Genomic DNA, 21,189 nt, shown 5'->3' on the forward strand with positions numbered 1-21,189 from the left:
TAATATTTTAATGTATTTGGAAATACACTTGGAAAGTATTTTAAAATCCACTGACCCAAATACACGCCCATGCATTTAACCCATGTATTTCAAAATAGTATTTTAAATACAATTTGGTAGACTATTTGTTTTTTACAAATAACCATTTAAATACTAAAATAAAAGTACTTATTTAAATACCAGATACTCAAATACACATCAGGAAGAGATGGTTCTCTCCATCCAATCACCAGCTTGAGCTTGAGTGAATTCAATTCAGAGTTTGTATTGAATTGAGTGATTGCATTGAATCAAACAGGACTGAACTGCATTGAGCCAGATTGAAATGAATCCATTTGAGATTTTAATCATTGGTTATTTTTCTCAGGCCTGCTGATGGGGGCGGGCAAGAGCAAGCCCAAGGAGCCAGGTCAGCGCTCACTGAGTCTCGATGGCACCATTGGCACGGGCTCGGACAGTGGGCACCACCACCACCTCAACTCGACCCAGCAGACCCAGACCCCCAACAGGAGTCCCGCCGTAGGGGGCGCCAGGCATGGCCACCACCCCGGGCATGCTCCCACCAACACCCCCGAGCTGGCGCTGTTCGGTGGAGTAGACCACACGAGCAGTATCACCTCCCCTCACAGAGGACAACTGGCAGGTAGGTGGAGCAGGGAGTTCTTAGGCTGCATTCAGCAGGGGAAAACGTTGTGGAACGTTTAGATGGGCTGCTTTCAGCAGGGGGAAATGTTTTGGAACGTTCAGCTGGGCTGCGATTAGCATGGCAAAGCATTGTGGAATGTTCAGATGGAAATATGTTATGTAAAACAAACATGTTAATGTTCCACATTTCTTTGAATTACTTCTCAATAAAAATTTTGGATACATATTTCAAGTGTATGCCAAAAATACATCCCCCAAAGTACAGTACCTTTCTATTGATCTTGTTTGAGGAAGATCCAAAATGTAATTATTCATTCTGGCTAAGGGCTTATGCACGACGTAACGCGGAGTGCCTGGATGCATTCCAGGTGACTACCACATGGAGCTGGTTGAGAGAATGCCAAGAGTGTGCAAAGCTGTCATTAAGGCAACTTTGAAGAATTAAGGCAACTTTGAAGAATCTCAAAAATAAAATATATTTTTATTTGTTTAACACTTTTTTTGGTTACATGATTCCATGCAGTGGCAAAAAAAAGTATGTGAACCCTTTGGAAATACCTGGATTTCTGCATAAATTGGTCATAAAATTTGATCTGATCTTCATCTAGGTCACAACAATAGACAAGGTCTGCTTAAACTAATAACACACAAACAATTATACGTTTTTCTTTATTGAACACACCGTGTAAACATTAACACTCGGGATGCAAAAAGTATGTGAACCCTTGGATTTATTAACTGGTTGACCATCCTTTGGCAGCAATAATCTCAACCAAATGTTTTCTGTAGTTGCGTATCAGACCTGCACAACGGTCAGGCGGAATTTGACCATTCCTCTTTACAAAACTGTTTTAGTTCAGCAATATTCTTGGGATGTCTGGTGTGAACTGCTCTCTTGAGGTCATGCCACAGCATCTCAAATCGGGTTGAGGTCAGGACTCTGACTGGGCCACTCCAGAAATTGTATTTTCTTCTGTTGAAGCCATTCTGTTGTTGATTAACTTCTGTGTTTTGGGTCGTTGTCCTGTTGCATCACCCAACTTCTGTTTAGCTTCAATTGGTGGACAGATAGCCTTACATTCTCCTGCAAAATGTCTTGATAAACTTGGGAATTAATTGTTCCGTCGATGATAGCAAGCTGTCCAGGCCCTGAAGCAGCCCCAGGAAAAGCAGCCCCAAACCATGATTCTCCCTCCACCATACTTTACAGTTGGGATGAGGTTTTGATTTTGGTGTGTTGTGCCTTTTTTTCCCAAACACATAGTGTGGTGTGTTCCTTCCAAACTACTCAACTGTAGTTTCATCTGTCCACAGAATATTTTGCCAGTAGCACTGTGGAACATAAAGGTGCACTTTTGCAAACTTCAGACGTGCAGCAATGTTTTGTTTGGACAGAAGTGGCTTCTTCCATGCTGTCCTCCCATGAACACCATTCTTGTTTAGTGTTTTACGTATTGTAGACTCGTCAGAGATGTTAGCATGTTCCAGAGATTTCTTTTAAGTCTTTAGCTGACACTCTAGGATTCTTCTTAACCTCCATTGACCATTGAGCACTCCTAGGGAGAGTAGCAACAGTGCTGAACTTTCTCCATTTATAGACAATTTTTCTTACCGTGTACTGATGAACATCAAGGCTTTTAGAGATACTTTTGTAACCCTTTCCAGCTTTATGCAAGTCAACAATTCTTAATCTTAGGTCTTCTGAGATCTTTTTTGTTCCAGAGATTTCTTTTAAGTCTTTAGCTGACACTCTAGGATTCTTCTTAACCTCCATTGACCATTGAGCACTCCTAGGGAGAGTAGCAACAGTGCTGAACTTTCTCCATTTATAGACAATTTTTCTTACCGTGTACTGATGAACATCAAGGCTTTTAGAGATACTTTTGTAACCCTTTCCAGCTTTATGCAAGTCAACAATTCTTAATCTTAGGTCTTCTGAGATCTTTTTTGTTCGAGGGATGGTTCACATCAGACAATGCTCCTTGTGAATAACATACTCAAATTTTGTGAGTTTTTTTTTGAAGGGCAAGGCAGCTCTAACCAACATCCCCAATCTCGTCTCATTGATTGGACTCCAGGTTAGCTGACTCCTGACTCCAATTAGATTTTGGAGAAGTCATTAGCCCAGGGGTTCACATACTTTTTCCAACCTACACTGTGAATCTTTAAATTATGTATTCAATATAGACAAGAAAAATACAATAGTTTGTGTTATTAGTTTAAGCATAGTATGTTTGTCTATTGTTGTGACTTAGATGAAGATCAAATTTGATGACCAATTTATGCAGAAAACTCCAAAGGGTTCACATACTTTTTCTTGCCACTGTATGTTGTGAGGAGAACACACTGGAGTCATTTAGCCTTTGGTTGGAGTGGGCAATGTATACTGTAGGTGGAGCAAAACACCAGTCTCAACGTCAACAGTGAAGAGGCGACTCCGGGATGCTGGCCTTCTAGGCAGAGTTGCAAAGAAAAAGCCATATCTCAGCCTGGCCAATAAAAAGAAAAGATTAAGATGGGCAAAAGAACACAGACACTGGACAGAGGAACTCTGCCTAGAAGGCCAGCATCCCGGAATCGCCTCTTCACCGTTGACGTTGAGACTGGTGTTTTGCGGGTACTATTTAATGAAGCTGCCAGCTGAGGACTTGTGAGGCGTCTGTTTCTCAAACTAGACACTCTAATGTACTTGTCCTCTTGCTCAGTTGTGCACCGGGGCCTCCCACTCCTCTTTCTATTCTGTTTAGAGCCAGTTTGCGCTGTTCTGTGAAGGGAGTAGTACACAGCGTTGTACGAGATCTTCTGTTTTTTTGGCAATTTCTCGCATGGAATAGCCTTCATTTCTCAGAACAAGAATAGACTGACGTGTTTCAGGAGAAAGGTCATTGTTTCTGGCCATTTTGAGCCTGTAATCGAACCCACAAACGCTGATGCTCCAGATACTCAACTAGTCTAAAGAAGGCCAGTTTTATTGCTTCTTTAATCAGAACAACAGTTTTCAGCTGTGCTAACATAATTGCAAAAGGGTTTTCTAATGATCAATTAACCTTTTAAATTTATAAACTTGGATTAGCTAACACAATGTGCCATTGGAACACAGGAGTTATGGTTGCTGATAATAAGCCTCTGTACGCCTATGTAGATATTCCATAAAGAAATCTGCCGTTTCCAGCTACAATAGTCATTAACAATGTCTACACCATATTTCTGATCAATTTGATGTTATTTTAATGGACAAAATTGCTTTTCTTTCAAAAACAAGGACATTTCGAAGGGACCCCAAACTTTTGAATGTGTGTGTGTGTGTGTGTGTGTATATATAACAAAAATATAAACACAGCATGTAAAGTGTTGGTCCCATGTATCATGAGCTGAAATGAAAGATCCCAGAACTTTTCCATACGCACAAAAAGCTTATTTCTCTCAAATGTTGGGCACAAATTTGTTTACATCCCTGTTAGTGAGCAAAGATAATCTGACAGGTGTGGCATATCAAGAAGCTGATTAAACAGCATGATCAGTACACAGGTGCACCTTGTGCTGTGGACAATAAAAGGCCCATTTAAAATGTGCAGTTTTGTCACACAACACAATGCCACAGATGTCTGAAGTTTTGAGGAAGCTTGCAATTGGCATGCTGTTTGCAGGAATGTCCACCAGAGCTGTTACCAGATAGTTTCATGTTTATTTCTCTACCATAAGCCTCCTCAAGTCATTTTAGAGAACTTAGCAGTACGTCCAACCGGCTTCGCAACCGCAGACCACGTGTAACCACGTCAGCCCAGGTTCTCCACATCTGGCTTCTTCACCTACGGGATCACCTGAGACCAGCTACCCGGACAGCTGATAAACTGTGGGTTTGCACAACCGAAGAATTTCCCTGAGACGGTCAGAAACCCGTCTGTTTGCTGATAACAACGTTGAGAACAGAGTGCCCCACGGTGGGGTTATGGTATGGGCTGGCATAACCTATGAGCAACGAACACAATTGCTTTTTATCGATGGCAATTTGAACGCACAGAAATACCGTGACGAGATTTTGAGGCCCATTGTCATGTCATTCATCCGCCGCCATCACCTCATGTTTCAGCATGATAATACACAGCCCCATGTGGCAAGGATCTGTACACAATTCCTGGAAGCTGAAAGGGCCTGCAGGACCAGACATGTCACCCATTGAGTATGTTTGGGATGCTCTGGATTGACGTATCCGACAGCGTGTTCCAGTTCCCGGCAATATCCAGCAACCTTACACTTCCATTGAAGAGGAGTGGGACAACATTCCACAGGCCACAATCAACAGCCTGATCAACTCTCTGCGAAGGAGATGTCGCACTGCATGAGGCAAAAGGTGGTCACACCAGATACTGACTGGTTTTCTGAAGGTGGTCCCACTAGATACTGACTGGTTTTCTGATCCACGCCTAAACTTAAAGGTTATCTGTGACCAACAGATGCATATCTGTATGCCCAGTCATGTGAAGTCCATAGATTAGGGCCTAATGAATTTATTTAAATTGACTGATTTCCTCATATGAACTGTAACTCAGTAAAATCTTTGAAATTGTTTCATGTTGCGTTTATATTTTTGTTCAGTGTAAATCACACAGCTGACCAAATTACGTAGTATTTTAGTTCTGGGTTAACCAAGACTAAAAATAGCCAGGTTGTTCAGCTATATATGTACAAGCCACAGGAGGTTGGTGGCACCTTAATTGGGGAGAACGGGCTCGTGGTAATGACTGGAGCGGAATAGGTGGAACGGTATCAAATAAATGGTTTCCATGTGTTTGATGCCCTTCCATTTTCCCCGTTTCAGCCATTTATTATTAGCCGTCCTGTTTTAGCTACTATCACAATGGTGATTGCCTTTGATGGTAAAGCTTTCCATTTGGCTATTTCCGTTAAGTGTATATCGTCTGTCTTGCTTAAAATTTAAGTAATTGACTCAAACAGCCATGTGATCACATTTCAAACATGTTCTCATGTGCCAACTGCATGCTGATGGCGACAGAGCGAGGAAGCAAGTGCTGCAAAAGTTCTGCAGTCTGCAACAAGTACAAGGAGGGGATTCAGGGGTTTATCACCGAGCACCTGGGATTTGTGGCCAACTGCCTGATTCGCTATGTCTAGTCCTCTGTAGCTAAGTTGGTAGAGCATGGCTCTTGCAACGCCTGGATAGTGGCTTTAACTCCCAGGGCCACCTATACAATAACAAATGTATGAACACATGACTTTAGGTTGCTTTGGATAAAAAGTCTCTGCCAAATTACAGTAATATTATTGTAATACCAGTTTTTACGAGTTGGTACACTATGACGAGAAGGTGAAGTAACTATTAAACGATTATGCTGTCAGCAATCAGTGAACACATTTTATTTCCCCTAGCTTTATGCTATAGTTGCAATATAATGTGCTTTCTGGGACCGAAGTGTGTTTTTATTCTCTTTCAGCACCTTCTAGTGTACTGGCGGTTTGTGTAGACTACCTCCTTTGGCGCAGGTTAGGAAGAGGAAACGGGATTACCTTTCCCTCAAACCATTCCATTTATTCCATTCCAATGAGCCCGTCCTCCTATAGCTCATCCCACCAGCCTCCACTAGTGTATTTGCAACATCTGTTGACAGCGAATATTGAATTACAATAAATATAATGTACTAAGTTTGCTTTTTGTGAAGACTGAAAAACATACTGGTATTGTTGAGATGGGAATGGTATGATCATGGAAAAACCTTCTTTAAGGCTACATCTGCTTGGAGTGCCAAGCCCGTCTCCAGGAGTGCCAAGCCCGTCTCCAGTTTGACTTCGAAGACTCTCACAGACCTGACATGACACTATAGTGTGTCTAGACCATATGGTCAATCATTATTTTGCGTCTCCTGTAAAGTGATTGGTTGCACTTTAATTTCTGGGATTTTCTGCTGGCTAGAGCCCCCCCCCTGGCATCTAATTAACTAATCAAAGATTCCCCGGTTGAAACCAGGTGCTCGTTATAAAGGGATAGCTGAGAAACTATAGATGTTGTGACCATCAAGGACTATTAGGCAGCCCTAATGTAAATGCCGGTATCTCTTTGCAGGAAATGTACATTGGATTAGACAGCCCAACGTTTCCCATAGTTGTTGTTTTTTGGGCAGGGTGCAAAAAACAATGTAATATTCTAAGATGTGAATGCCAAAACATTAAATTGAAATGAATTCAGACAAATTTTTAAGCGTTGGCAACAGAGCTGATTATCCTACTGCCTAAGACCCTTGACTTTTTCCACATTTTGTTATGTTACAGCCTGATTTTAAAATGTATTAAATAGTTTTTCCCCCTCACCAATCTACACACAATACCCCATAATGACAAAGCAAAAACATGTTTTTAGAATTTATTACAATTGTATTAAAATTTTTTAAACTGAAATGACATTTTATGTAAGTATTCAAACCCTTTACTCAGTACTTTGTTGAAGCACCTTTGGCAGCGATTACAGCCTGGACTAACCTGTATCCTGCACATTTACTCGGTACCGGTGCCCCCTGTAAATAGCCTCGTTATTGTTATGTAATTCTACTGTTACTTTTTATTTAGTAAATATTTTCTTAACTCTATTTCTTGATCTGCACTGTTGGTATTAAGGGCTTGTAAGTAAGCATTTCATGGTAAGGTCTACACCTGTTGTGTTCGGCGCTTGTGACATAACATTTGACTTGATTGGAGTCTTCTTGGGTATGACGCTACAAGCTTGGCACACATGTATTTCAGTAGTTTCTCCCATTCTTCTCTGCAGATCCTTTCAAGCTCTGTCAGGTTGGATGGGGAGTGTCGCTGCACAGCTATTTTCAGGTCTCTCCAGAGATGCACGATCAGATTCAAGTCCGGGCTCTGGCTGGGCCACTCAAGGACTTTCAGAGACTTCTCTCGAAGCCACTCCTGCGTTGTCTTGGCTGTGTGCTTAGCCTCGTTGTCCTATTGGAAGGTGAACCTTCGTCCCAGTCTGAGGTCCTCTGGAGCAGGTTTTCATCAAGGATCTCTCTGTACTTTGCTCCGTTCATCTTTCCCTCGATCCTGACTAGTCTCCCAGTCTGTGCCGCTGAAAAACATCCCCACAGCATGTTGCTGCCACCGCCATGCTTCATTGTAGGGATGGTGCCAGGTTTCCTCCAGACGTGACGCTTGGCATTCAGGCCAAAGAGTTCAATCTTGGTTTCATCAGAACAGAGCATCTTGTTTCTGAGGGTCCTTTAGGTGCCTTTTTGGCAAACTCCAAGTGGGCTGTCATGTGCCTTTTTACTGAGGAGTGGCTTCCGCCTTGACCACTCTACCATAAAGGCCTGATTGGTGGAGTGGTACAGAGATGGTTGCCCTTCTGGAAGGTTCTCCCATCTCCACAGAGGAATTCTGGAGCTCTGTCAGAGTGACCATCGGGTTCTTTGTCACCTCCCTGACCAAGGCCCTTCTCCCCCGATGGCTCAATTTGGCCGGGCGGCCAGCTCTAGGAAGAGCTCTAGGAAGGTCTTGGTTCCAAACTTCTTCCATTTTTAAGAATGATGTAGGCCACTGTGTTCTTGGGGACCTTCAATGTTGCAGAAATGTTTTGGTACCCTTCCCCAGATCTGTGCCTCGGCACAATCCTGTCTCTGAGCTCTAGCTCTACGGACAATTCCTTCAACCTCATGACTTGGTTTTTGCTCTGACATGCACTGTCAACTGTGGGACCTTTATATAGACGTGTGTGTGTGTTCCTTTCCAAATCATGTCCAATCAATTTAATTTATCACTGGTAGACTCCAGTCAAGTTGTAGAAACATCTCAAGGATGATCAGTGGAAACAGGATGCACCTGAGCTCAATTTCGAGTCTCATAGTAAAAGGTCTGAATACTTATGTAAATAAAGTATTTCTGTTTTTCACTTTGTCAGTATGGGGTATTGTGTGGAGATTGAGGAAAAAATATAATTTTATCAATTTTAGAATAAGCCTGTAACGTAACAAAGTGTGGAAAATATCAAGGGTCTGAATACATTCTGAAGGCACTAGTAGTTCTATATGAATATAGTGTATTACAAAAAGAGGATACTGTACTTTGCCCTGAGAGATGCCAATCCTGAGCTGCTTGTGTGTTAGCCCAAAACTCTCCCATCTCTAACATTGTGTGTGTGTCCGTCCTGTAGGAGGTGTCACTACATTTGTGGCACTCTATGACTATGAATCACGGACTGCCTCGGACCTGACCTTCAAGAAAGGCGAGCGGCTGCAGATCATCAACAACACGTAAGGAGATGCCCACTCCGTCGTCTTCCTGTTGAGATACTACATGTCCACCATGTACTCTCACCTAGACACACACACTCATCCAGACGTAGACAAACCCAAACACACACCGTGTGGACACACAAGCATGCACACTGTACACACACAGTCCCAGTGAGTGCTGACTTATTCATAATTCCTCGTTAGCCAGACAACACTGTCTGTCCCCTTCTGTCGCCCCATCTGCTGTGTACAACATTACTACTAATGTTTTCAGATCTTACAAGGGCAACCTTGTCAGGTCATGTTCATTAGGCACCAAACCAAAGAAAACAAACTGAAACAACGAGGCACTACTGCTGTAAAATGTTTTCTGTTGTGTGCCCTAATGATCGCAATCCTGATTCTAGCCCTTCTACTGTTGATTGGGTCTAATAGTTCAAGTTTGTCTTTTCCAAATGCATCACTCTGACAGACACAAGCCAGTTTGTTTCCAAAATATCTTTGTTCCATCACTGGGTATTTTGGTTGCAGCAGGAGAGAATACGTCATACCCAGATACAACAGAGTTGGATTACAGGAAGACAGTTCATAGCTCACTATAGGAAGACATTTTAAAATGCACTGTTTCAAAACATCAATTTCAGGTCAGGCCATGTGGGAGTTGGGTACAGGATGGTCTCTACCTGTTTTACACACACACACACACACACACACACACACACACACACACACACACACACACACACACACACACACACACACACACACACACACACACACAGTTGAAGTCGGAAGTTTACATACACTTAGGTTGGAGTCATTAAAACTAGTTTTTCAACCACTCCATAAATGTCTTGTTAACAAACTATAGTTTTGGCAAGTCGGTTAGGAAGTAATTTTTCCAACAATTGTTTACAGACAGATTATTTCACTTATAATTCACTGTAACACAATTCCAGTGGGTCAGAAGTTTACATACACTAAGTTGACTGGGCCTTTAAACCGCTTGGAAAATTCCAAAAAATGATGTCATGGCTTTAGAAGCTTCTGATAGACTAATTGACATAATTTGAGTCAATTGGAGGTGTACCTGTGGATGTATTTCAAGGCCTACCTTCAAGCTCAGTGCCTCTTTGCTTGACATCATGGGAAAATCAAAAGAAATCAGCCAATACCTCAGAAAAAATTGTAGACCTCCACAAGTCTGGTTCATCCTTGGGAGCAATTTCCAAACTCCTGAAGGTACCACGTTCATCTGTACAAACAATAGTATGCTAGTATAAACACCATGGAACCACGCAGCCGTCATACCGCTCAGGAAGGAGACGTGTTCTGTCTCCTAGAGATGAAAGTACTTTGGTGTGAAAAGTGCCAATCAATCCCAGGACAACAGCAAAGGACCTTATGAAGATCCTGGAGGAAACGGGTACAAAAGTATCTATATTCACAGTAAAACAAGACCTATTTCGACATAACCTGAAAGGCCGCTCAGCAAGGAAGAAGCCACTGCTCCAAATCCGCCATAAAAAAGCCAGACCACGGTTTGCAACTGCACATGGGGAGAAAGATCGTACTTTTTGGAGAAATGTCCTCTGGTCTGATGAAACAAAAATAGAACTGTTTGGCCATAATGACCATCGTTATGTTTGGAGGAAAAAGGGGGAGGCTTGCAACCCGAAGAACACCATCCCAACAGTGAAGCACGGGGGTAGCAGCATCATGTTGTAGGGGTGCTTTGCTGCAGGAGGGACTGGTGCACTTCACAAAGTAGATTGCATCATGAGGGAGGAAAATTATGTGGATATATTGAAGCAACATCTCAAGACATCAGTCAAGAAGTTAAAGCTTGGTCGCAAATGGGTCTTCCAAATGGACAATGACCCCAAGCATACTTCCAAAGTTGTGGCAAAATGGCTTAAGGACAACAAGGTCAAGGTATTGGAATGGCCATCACAAAGCCCTGTGGGCAGAACTGAAAAAGAGTGTGCGAGCAAGGAGGCCTACAAACCTGACCCGGTTACACCAGCTCTGTCAGGAGGAATGGGCCAAAATTCACCCAACTTATTGTGGGAAGCGTGTGGAAGGATACTCAAAACGTTTGACCCAAGTTAAACAATTTAAAGGCAAATACTGATTGAGTGTTTGTAAACTTCTGACCCACTGGAAATGTGATGAAAGAAATAAAAGCTGAAATAAATAATTCTCTACTATTATTCTTACATTTCACATTCATAAAATTAAGTGGTGATCCTAACTGAACTAAGAGGGGAATTTTTACTAGGATTAAATGTCAGGAATTGTGAAACAGTTTAAATGTATTTGGCTCAGGTGTATGTTAACTTCTTACTTCAACTGGTTAGTTGCTGCTACTGTTCAATGGTCTGGTCTTGTGTGCTCTGCTGTTTGCTGCATTTCTTTCTGTGTGTTTTTGATGTTCTCTGCTGTCTGTTATTTCCCTCTCTCACGCTTCATGGTTTCTCTTAGGAGAAAGTACAGCTTCAGGTCAGTGAACTAATCCTTTGTGATCCCCCTGTCTTAACTTCTCGTCACCTTTCCTCTTTCCTATCAACCCCGTTATTCTTCAGTGTGCGCTGAGGTGATGTTTGTCAGCTCAACCTACAACAAACCAAACCATTTGTGCTTATGAACACAAAGGCAAAATGACAGTGTGTGAAATATGTTTTGTCATTGTTTTCACTTGGTTTCCCTGTTTTTTATTTTATTTTATTATTATTTAGTCAAGAGAGGTTAAGATCTTTTTTGATCCTATGAATGTCATGGTGTGAGCACACAGTGTCCTCCACTGGTTTACTCCCAGGGCTGTTTTTAGGCTTCAACCACCGCCAAATGTGTCTATCTGATGTGAGTGACCAGTTAGTACTCTGAATGAACCCAGGGAGGGCTTCTGGTTGTCCAAGTCAATAACCCTGTCATCACCTCCTTCTCTCCTCTGTCTCGCTGCAGGGAAGGGGACTGGTGGCTGGCTCGGTCTCTGACTACCGGAGAAAGCGGTTACATCCCCAGCAACTATGTGGCCCCCTCTGACTCCATTCAAGCAGAAGAGTACATCAACTTTTCTTTTCGTTTTTTTATCTCGATCTTTCCTGTTTTTGTTAGGTTATAAAATGTTGATTTTTTTCTTTTCTTTTTTAAACAGCCGTGGGTTTAGAATGCTGAGATGGAGCTAGGGTTGCAAAATGCTGGTAACTTTCCCAATATTCCCAGTTTTTCCAGAAATTTTGGTTGGCAGATTCCTGGAATCATCAGGCAATGTGGACAAACCTGGGAATTTTGTTACTGGAATGTTGCAACCCTAGAAGAAGCAGCATGGCGTCCAGCTTTAATAACATTGGCCAAACTCTCTCTAAGATGTATGATTATGGAGAAACCCATCTGGATAGTAAAATACCCTGGTCTCAGATGTACTTCAGTGGTGCTCCATAAGGATATTAAAGGGACAGTTTCCCTCCAAAATCACAGTTTGTTAGGCATTTTCATTTCTCAAAAGTGGCCTTCTGATGGCATAACTCCATGTCCCAGGCCATCTGTTTTGTAGATTCACCTATATGCCACAAACAAAAATATGTTGGAAAAGATAAGCACTGTATAATTTCCCCCCCAAAAATGATGTGCTTATAAAGCTGGATCGACACAATACCACTGGAACGTGGACTCGTTGACGTTACGCTTTTATTGAGGTCTGAATACGTGACCCAACTATGCTTTTGGAGTGCAATTTCACTTTGCTCAGTGGCAGGTTCTCACTGTTCTTTCTCACTCACTCTGGCCCACTTTCACAGGTGGTATTTTGGGAAAATAACTCGGCGCGACTCAGAGAGGCTCCTTTTGAGTTTACAGAACCGACGAGGCACCTTCCTGGTCCGAGAGAGCGAGACCACCAAGGGTGAGAAGAACCTCTCAGAGAGCGACAGACATTTTAGACGTGGAGTAGAAGCACTGTTAGGTTATTGTCAAATTCCCTGTTGAAGTTTCCTCTTTCTATTGTGAAGTTGTAAATTTGAACACGGAATGAACCCACCAAATGGTTGAAGAGGCACTTTGTCCCTCTCCCCCGAACAATGACAAAAATGCAGTGAAACTGGCTTGTAGGTCCAGAGTTGAGTTTGAGGGTTCTGGGGTAATGAGGTCATGTGGTGTAGTTTATGCTGTGAACACGCAGTGTTCTGGTGTGTGTAGTGTGGAACACGAGATGCGTAACTGACTTGATTGGAGTATGACAACTACAGATGTCCAGGTGATCCATTCAAACTTGAAGTTAACTGGTTTTGACCCACACATTACTCCTTCCACACACACAGAAGCATAGAGATGATGCAGACAATGTATCAAATTATTTTGTCATTTTATTTTTCTGCACAGGAGCCTACTGCCTGTCCGTGTTGGACTACGACAACACCAAAGGTCTCAACGTCAAACACTACAAGATACGCAAGCTAGACAGCGGTGGTTTCTACATCACCTCACGCACCCAGTTCAGCAGTCTGCAGCAGCTGGTCTACCACTATCATAGTGAGTAACCCGCTGGTCTATTACTGTCGCGGTGAGTAACCCGCTGGTCTATTACTATCATAGTGAGTAACCAGCTGGTCTATTACTATCATGGTGAGTAACCCGCTGGTCTATTACTGTCGCGGTGAGTAACCCGCTGGTCTATTACTATCATAGTGAGTGACCCGCTGGTCTATTACTATCATAGTGAGTAACCCGCTGGTCTATTACTATCATAGTGAGTAACCCGCTGGTCTATTACTATCATAGTGAGTAACCCGCTGGTCTATTACTGTCGCGGTGAGTAACCCGCTGGTCTATTACTATCATGGTGAGTAACCCGCTGGCCTATTACTATCATGGTGAGTAACCCGCTGGTCTATTACTGTCGCTGTGAGTAACCCGCTGGTCTATTACTATCATAGTGAGTAACCCGCTGGTCTATTACTATCATAGTGAGTAACCCGCTGGTCTATTACTATCATAGTGAGTAACCCGCTGGTCTATTACTATCATAGTGAGTAACCCGCTGGTCTAGTACTATCATAGTGAGTAACCCGCTGGTCTATTACTATCATGGTGAGTGACCCGCTGGTCTATTACTATCATGGTGAGTGACCCGCTGGTCTATTACTATCATGGTGAGTGACCCGCTGGTCTATTACTGTCGCGGTGAGTGACCCGCTGGTCTATTACTGTCGCGGTGAGTGACCCGCTGGTCTATTACTATCATGGTGAGTAACCCGCTGGTCTATTACTATCATGGTGAGTGACCCGCTGGTCTATTACTATCATGGTGAGTGACCCGCTGGTCTATTACTATCATAGTGAGTAACCCGCTGGTCTATTACTATCATAGTGAGTAACCCGCTGGTCTATTACTATCATAGTGAGTGACCCGCTGGTCTATTACTATCATAGTGAGTGACCCGCTGGTCTATTACTATCATGGTGAGTAACCCGCTGGTCTATTACTATCATGGTGAGTAACCCGCTGGTCTATTACTATCATAGTGAGTAACCCGCTGGTCTATTACTATCATAGTGAGTGACCCGCTGATCTATTACTATCATAGTGAGTAACCTGCTGGTCTATTACTATCATAGTGAGTAACCCGCTGGTCTATTACTGTCGCTGTGAGTAACCCGCTGGTCTATTACTATCATAGTGAGTGACCCGCTGATCTATTACTATCATAGTGAGTGACCTGCTGGTCTATTACTATCATGGTGAGTAACCCGCTGGTCTATTACTGTCGCGGTGAGTAACCCGCTGGTCTATTACTATCATGGTGAGTAACCCGCTGGTCTATTACTATCATGGTGAGTAACCCGCTGGTCTATTACTATCATAGTGAGTAACCTGCTGGTCTATTACTATCATAGTGAGTAACCCGCTGGTCTATTACTGTCGCTGGGAGTAACCCGCTGGTCTATTACTATCATAGTGAGTGACCCGCTGATCTATTACTATCATAGTGAGTAACCCGCTGGTCTATTACTATCATAGTGAGTAACCCGCTGGTCTATTACTATCATAGTGAGTAACCCGCTGGTCTATTACTATCATAGTGAGTAACCCGCTGATCTATTACTATCATAGTGAGTAACCCGCTGGTCTATTACTATCATAGTGAGTAACCCGCTGGTCTATTACTATCATAGTGAGTGACCCGCTGGTCTATTACTATCATAGTGAGTAACCCGCTGGTCTATTACTATCATAGTGAGTAACCCGCTGGTCTATTACTATCATAGTGAGTAACCCGCTGGTCTATTACTATCATAGTGAGTAACCCGCTGGTCTATTACTATCATAGTGAGTAACCCGCTGGTCTATTACTATCATAGTGAGTAACCCGCTGGTCTATTACTATCATAGTGAGTAACCCGCTGGTCTATTACTATCATAGTGAGTAACCCGCTGGTCTATTACTATCATAGTGAGTAACCTGCTGGTCTATTACTATCATAGTGAGTAACCCGCTGGTCTATTACTGTCGCGGTGAGTAACCCGCTGGTCTATTACTGTCGCGGTGAGTAACCCGCTGGTCTATTACTGTCGCGGTGAGTAACCCGCTGGTCTATTACTATCATGGTGAGTAACCCGCTGGTCTATTACTATCATGGTGAGTAACCCGCTGGTCTATTACTATCATGGTGAGTAACCCGCTGGTCTATTACTATCATGGTGAGTAACCCGCTGGTCTATTACTATCATAGTGAGTGACCCGCTGGTCTATTACTATCATAGTGAGTGACCCGCTGATCTATTACTATCATAGTGAGTAACCCGCTGGTCTATTACTATCATAGTGAGTGACCCGCTGGTCTATTACTATCATAGTGAGTAACCCGCTGGTCTATTACTATCATAGTGAGTAACCCGCTGGTCTATTACTATCATGGTGAGTAACCCGCTGGTCTATTACTATCATGGTGAGTAACCCGCTGGTCTATTACTGTCGCGGTGAGTAACCCGCTGGTCTATTACTATCATAGTGAGTAACCCGCTGGTCTATTACTATCATAGTGAGTAACCTGCTGGTCTATTACTATCATAGTGAGTAACCCGCTGGTCTATTACTGTCGCGGTGAGTAACCCGCTGGTCTATTACTGTCGCGGTGAGTAACCCGCTGGTCTATTACTATCATGGTGAGTAACCCGCTGGTCTATTACTATCATGGTGAGTAACCCGCTGGTCTATTACTATCATGGTGAGTAACCCGCTGGTCTATTACTATCATGGTGAGTAACCCGCTGGTCTATTACTATCATGGTGAGTAACCCGCTGGTCTATTACTATCATGGTGAGTGACCCGCTGGTCTATTACTATCATAGTGAGTGACCCGCTGGTCTATTACTATCATAGTGAGTGACCCGCTGATCTATTACTATCATAGTGAGTAACCCGCTGGTCTATTACTGTCATAGTGAGTGACCCGCTGGTCCGTTGGTGTCGCGCTGAGTGACCCGCTGGTCCGTTGGTGTCGCGCTGAGTGACCCGCTGGTCCGTTGGTGTCGCGCTGAGTGACCCGCTGGTCCGTTGGTGTCGCGCTGAGTGATGCATTATAAGCCCATTATTAGCACCTTATATGTTAATAGATGCTTACAAGCATGATTATTATACAGCGTGTAACACCAAACTTGAAGTGAATGTGTTGGTGTTTATTTGTTCATGTACTGTAATATGGTATAAAGTCAAGGGCCTGGTTTGGGCAATTCAGTCGTTCTGTTTCACAATTGTTTCCAACTAGTGTAAAGTGCAATGGCTATCTGTCTCCGGACTTGAAACCCATTGAAAACCTGTGGTTTGAATTGAAGGGGGCAGTCCATAAGTACAGACTAAGGATATCAAGGTTCTGGAAAGATTCTGTATGGAGGAATGGTCCAAGATCCCTCCGAATGTGTTCTCCAACCTCATAAAACATTTTAGAAAAAGGCTCAGTTTTGTAATCCTTGCAAGATGAGGTATTGTTTACTTGTTAAACAAAATATTTTTCTATGATCAATTGTATTAAAACATATAATTCCCAAGTTTTTTTGCAAACAATATAGCTCAGTATTCGAATGATTTATTTTGTATTGTGATTTTTGCTCATTTTTATCAAGGCTGTCAATAATTTCCGACCCAACTGTATATATTAAATATATAATTTTTGTTACATGGTATGCAGTGTCTTTGTCAATAATACATCAAAGTGAAACCGAATACAGGCTACACAGATAGAATAACTCAATAAGAATATTGAACACACGTCTTTATTTTAAACTTTTTACCTGTTTTTCTCCCCAATTTCATGGTATTTAATTAGTTAGTCTTGCCCATCGCTGCAACTCCTATACGGACTCGGGAGAGGCAAAGGTCAAGAGTCATGCGTGCGCCAAAACACGAACCTGACAAGCTGCACTGCTTCTTGACACACTGCTCGCTTAACCCGGAAGCCAGCCGCACCAATGTGTCGGAGGAAACACCGTACACCTGGTAACCGATGTCAGCGTGCATGCGCTCGGCCCGCCACAAGGAGTTGCTAGAGCTTGATGGGACAAGGACATCCCGGCCGGCCAAGCCCTCCCCTAACCCGGATGACGCTGGGCCAATTGTGCGCCGCCTCATGGGTCTAACGATCGCGGCCGGCTGCGACACAGCCTGGGATCGAACCTGGTTCTGTAGTGACGCATCTAGCACTGCGATGCAGTGCCTTAGACGGCTGCGCCACTCGGGAGGCCAAACACATTTCTGACACTTGTCAGATGTGCCAATCTCTCAGAAAACCCAAAACAACTGTCTAGGTGGATAGTGTTAACAAGGGTGGACAGTTCCAGTTGTCTAGGCGGTGACCGTATGCCTCGCTCTGTCTTCCCGTACCGAACCACAGAGCATGCAGATGGACTGTGCCACTGTCTGACAGAGGTGTGTCCGGTGCTGAAGCCTCAGACCCAGGGCCTGGCCCGCGACGCCTGGGAGATATCCCGGGAGTCCCTCCACCTCGACCTCAAACTGGGCCAGGGCTGCTTCGGAGAGGTCTGGATGGGTAAGACACACACACACAGTTTTTTGAAGTATAGATGAATAATAAATAGTCTTTTAACAGACACTTTTATTCCAACTTCATGTATTTCAACTATAACTTCATATAAGGACTGTGTAGTTGGTTGTGGCAGAAACGTGGGTCTGTTCCATGGGCTGTTCTGTGTACTCCTTTAGCTTCGTTGGCTAGGTACTCTGGGTACTCTGACCCATGGCTACTGTGTTTCTACAGGGACATGGAATGGTACAACGCGGGTGGCCATCAAGACCCTGAAGACAGGTACCATGTCCCCAGAGGCCTTCCTCCAGGAAGCCCAGGTCATGAAGAAGCTGAGACACGAGAAACTGGTGCAGCTCTACGCCGTGGTGTCTGAGGAACCCATCTACATTGTCACCGAGTACATGAGCCAAGGTAACAGTAGAGCAAACATCATCATCATCATCATCATCATCGCTGACTACATGGGCTGTGGTACAGGCTGGTCTTCACGTGTGTATGCACACACACACACACAGACACACACACACACACACACACACACACACACACACGTTGTTCTTGTGTTCCCTTTCTCCTGCCTTCTCTCTCTCTCAGTATTCTGATAACACTGTCGCTCCCACAGGTAGCCTGTTGGACTTCCTGAAAGGTGACACGGGCAAGCTGCTACGTCTTCCCCAGTTAGTGGATATGGCATCTCAGGTGGGACAAACGCTACAATGTTCAATACCTTTTGGCATAATGGTCTTATTTCAGTTGATTCTAAGTTTTTCTCCTCTTTTGTTCATTTTTACTCCGAATTTTCTTTCTCTCTCTCTCCGTGTCTCTCTCTCTCTCCGTGTCTCTGTGTGTGTATAGATTGCAGCAGGGATGGCATATGTAGAGAGAATGAACTACGTCCACAGAGACCTCAGGGCTGCCAACATCCTGGTCGGGGACAACCTGGCATGTAAAGTGGCCGACTTCGGCTTGGCCCGCCTCATAGAGGACAACGAGTACACTGCTAGACAGGGTAAGGCTACAGTACCCTGCAAGACAGGGTAAGGCTTCAGTCAACGAGTACACTGACAGACACGGTAAGGCTTCAGTCAGGCTACAGTACCCTGCCAGACAGGGTAAGGCCTCAGTCAACGAGTACACTGACAGACAGGATAAGGCTTCAGTCAGGCTACAGTACGCTGCCAGACAAGGCAAGGCTTCAGTACGCTGCCAGACAGGGAAATGCTTCAGTACGCTGCCAGACAGGGCAAGGCTTCAGTACGCTGCCAGACAGGGAAATGCTTCAGTACGCTGCCAGACAGGGAAATGCTTCAGTACGCTGCCAGACAGGGAAATGCTTCAGTACGCTGCCAGACAGGGAAAGGCTTCAGTACGCTGCCAGACAGGGCAAGGCTTCAGTACGCTGCCAGACAGGGCAAGGCTTCAATACGCTGCCAGACAGGGCAAGGCTTCAGTACGCTGCCAGACAGGGCAAGGCTTCAGTACGCTGCCAGACAGGGCAAGGCTTCAGTACGCTGCCAGACAGGGCAAGGCTTCAGTACGCTGCCAGACAGGGCAAGGCTTCAGTACGCTGCCAGACAGGGCAAGGCTTCAGTACGCTGCCAGACAGGGCAAGGCTTCAGTACGCTGCCAGACAGGGCAAGGCTTCAGTACGCTGCCAGACAGGGCAAGGCTTCAGTACGCTGCCAGACAGGGCAAGGCTTCATTCAGTACGCTGCCAGACAGGGCAAGGCTTCATTCAGTACGCTGCCAGACAGGGCAAGGCTTCATTCAGTACGCTGCCAGACAGGGCAAGGCTTCATTCAGTACGCTGCCAGACAGGGCAAGGCTTCAGTACGCTGCCAGACAGGGCAAGGCTTCAGTACGCTGCCAGACAGGGCAAGGCTTTAGTACGCTGCCAGACAGGGCAAGGCTTCAGTCAAGGCCAAATCTTTAGTTGTGTGTCCTAAACTTTGTCTTGGAGGACCCCTTTTTATCCTGGTCTTGGAGGACCTCTGTTTATCCTGGTCTTGGAGGACCTCTGTTTATCCTGGTCTTGGAGGACCCCTGTTTATCCTGTTCTTGGAGGACCCCTGTTTATCCTGTTCTTGGAGGACCCCTGTTTATCCTGGTCTTGGAGGACCCCTGTTTATCCTGGTCTAGGAGGACCCCTGTTTATCCTGGTCTTGGAGGACCCCTGTTTATCCTGGTCTTGGAGGACCTCTGTTTTCCTGGTCTTGGAGGACCCCTGTTTATCCTGGTCTTGGAGGACCCCTGTTTATCCTGGTCTTGGAGGACCCCTGTTTATCCTGGTCTTGGAGGACCTCTGTTTATCCTGGTCTTGGAGGACCTCTGTTTATCCTGGTCTTGGAGGACCTCTGTTTATCCTGGTCTTGGAGGACCTCTGTTTATCCTGATCTTGGAGGACCTCTGTTTATCCTGGTCTTGGAGGACCTCTGTTTATCCTGGTCTTGGAAGACCTCTGTTTATTCTGGTTTTCTTTCCAACTGGTCTCGGTGTGTAAAGTGGACAACTTTAGCCTGCCGCCCCCTCCTCATAGAAGATGAGGCTTCTGCTTAACCTGGTCTCTTGATTACTTGTGTTTATTGTTTTTAAAGTTGTTAAATGCAGACTTTGTGACTTCAGTGATTGTAATAAAGGGGCTAAATAACTTCAGGAAAATGTACTAATTCTGACTGTGAAAGGACCAATGTATATCACAACCAGGCCCACTGGAGACCAGCAAAATTAGAACAGCGAAAGTAACCGTCAAGTTTTCCATTTGTAGAGAGGCTCAACTCTAGCCTTGTTTTAGGAAAATAGTCTTGTATTGATGTATTCTAGTTAAAACAGTGACATTTTTGCTACCATGGTCTTTTATCAGAGTGTGTCATCAATCAGGTTTTTGTTTCCCCAGGTGCCAAGTTCCCCATTAAGTGGACGGCGCCAGAGGCTGCACTCTACGGACGCTTCACCATCAAGTCAGATGTCTGGTCATTCGGGGTCCTGCTCACTGAACTGGCCACTAAAGGCAGAGTCCCATATCCAGGTACCAGTGATTTTTCTCCATGAAACATTAAGACAAGTAGTACACACTCTGCTCACAATAGGTATAAAACACCAACGTGTTGACACACAATGCTTCTGCAGGTTTACATATACCGTATACTTTGATTACATATACCGTATACTTTGATTACATATACCGTATACTTTGATTACGTATACCGTATACTTTGATTACATATACCGTATACTTTGATTACATATACGGTATACTTT

General features: G+C 44.2%; 1 protein-coding gene across 2 annotated transcripts in view; it reads left to right on the forward strand.

Moving 5' to 3' along the window:
• Positions 1–21,189, forward strand: part of LOC139536315 (proto-oncogene tyrosine-protein kinase Src-like) — a 41,339-nt gene that overhangs the window by 9,433 nt on the left and 10,717 nt on the right. Inside the window, exons 2-12 of one of the 2 annotated variants that reach the window (XM_071336750.1) lie at positions 368–643; positions 8,807–8,906; positions 11,373–11,390; positions 11,853–11,951; positions 12,689–12,792; positions 13,269–13,418; positions 17,779–17,934; positions 18,163–18,342; positions 18,554–18,630; positions 18,787–18,940; positions 20,825–20,956. In XM_071336750.1, coding sequence (XP_071192851.1) covers positions 376–643; positions 8,807–8,906; positions 11,373–11,390; positions 11,853–11,951; positions 12,689–12,792; positions 13,269–13,418; positions 17,779–17,934; positions 18,163–18,342; positions 18,554–18,630; positions 18,787–18,940; positions 20,825–20,956 — 1,438 coding nt within the window. In that variant the 5' untranslated portion in view covers positions 368–375. The remainder of the gene's footprint in view (positions 1–367; positions 644–8,806; positions 8,907–11,372; positions 11,391–11,852; positions 11,952–12,688; positions 12,793–13,268; positions 13,419–17,778; positions 17,935–18,162; positions 18,343–18,553; positions 18,631–18,786; positions 18,941–20,824; positions 20,957–21,189) is intronic. The other variant, XM_071336751.1, reaches the window with a different exon arrangement.

Source organism: Salvelinus alpinus, chromosome 12 (assembly GCF_045679555.1).
Source record: "Salvelinus alpinus chromosome 12, SLU_Salpinus.1, whole genome shotgun sequence".
In the NCBI taxonomy this organism is placed as follows: domain Eukaryota; kingdom Metazoa; phylum Chordata; class Actinopteri; order Salmoniformes; family Salmonidae; genus Salvelinus; species Salvelinus alpinus.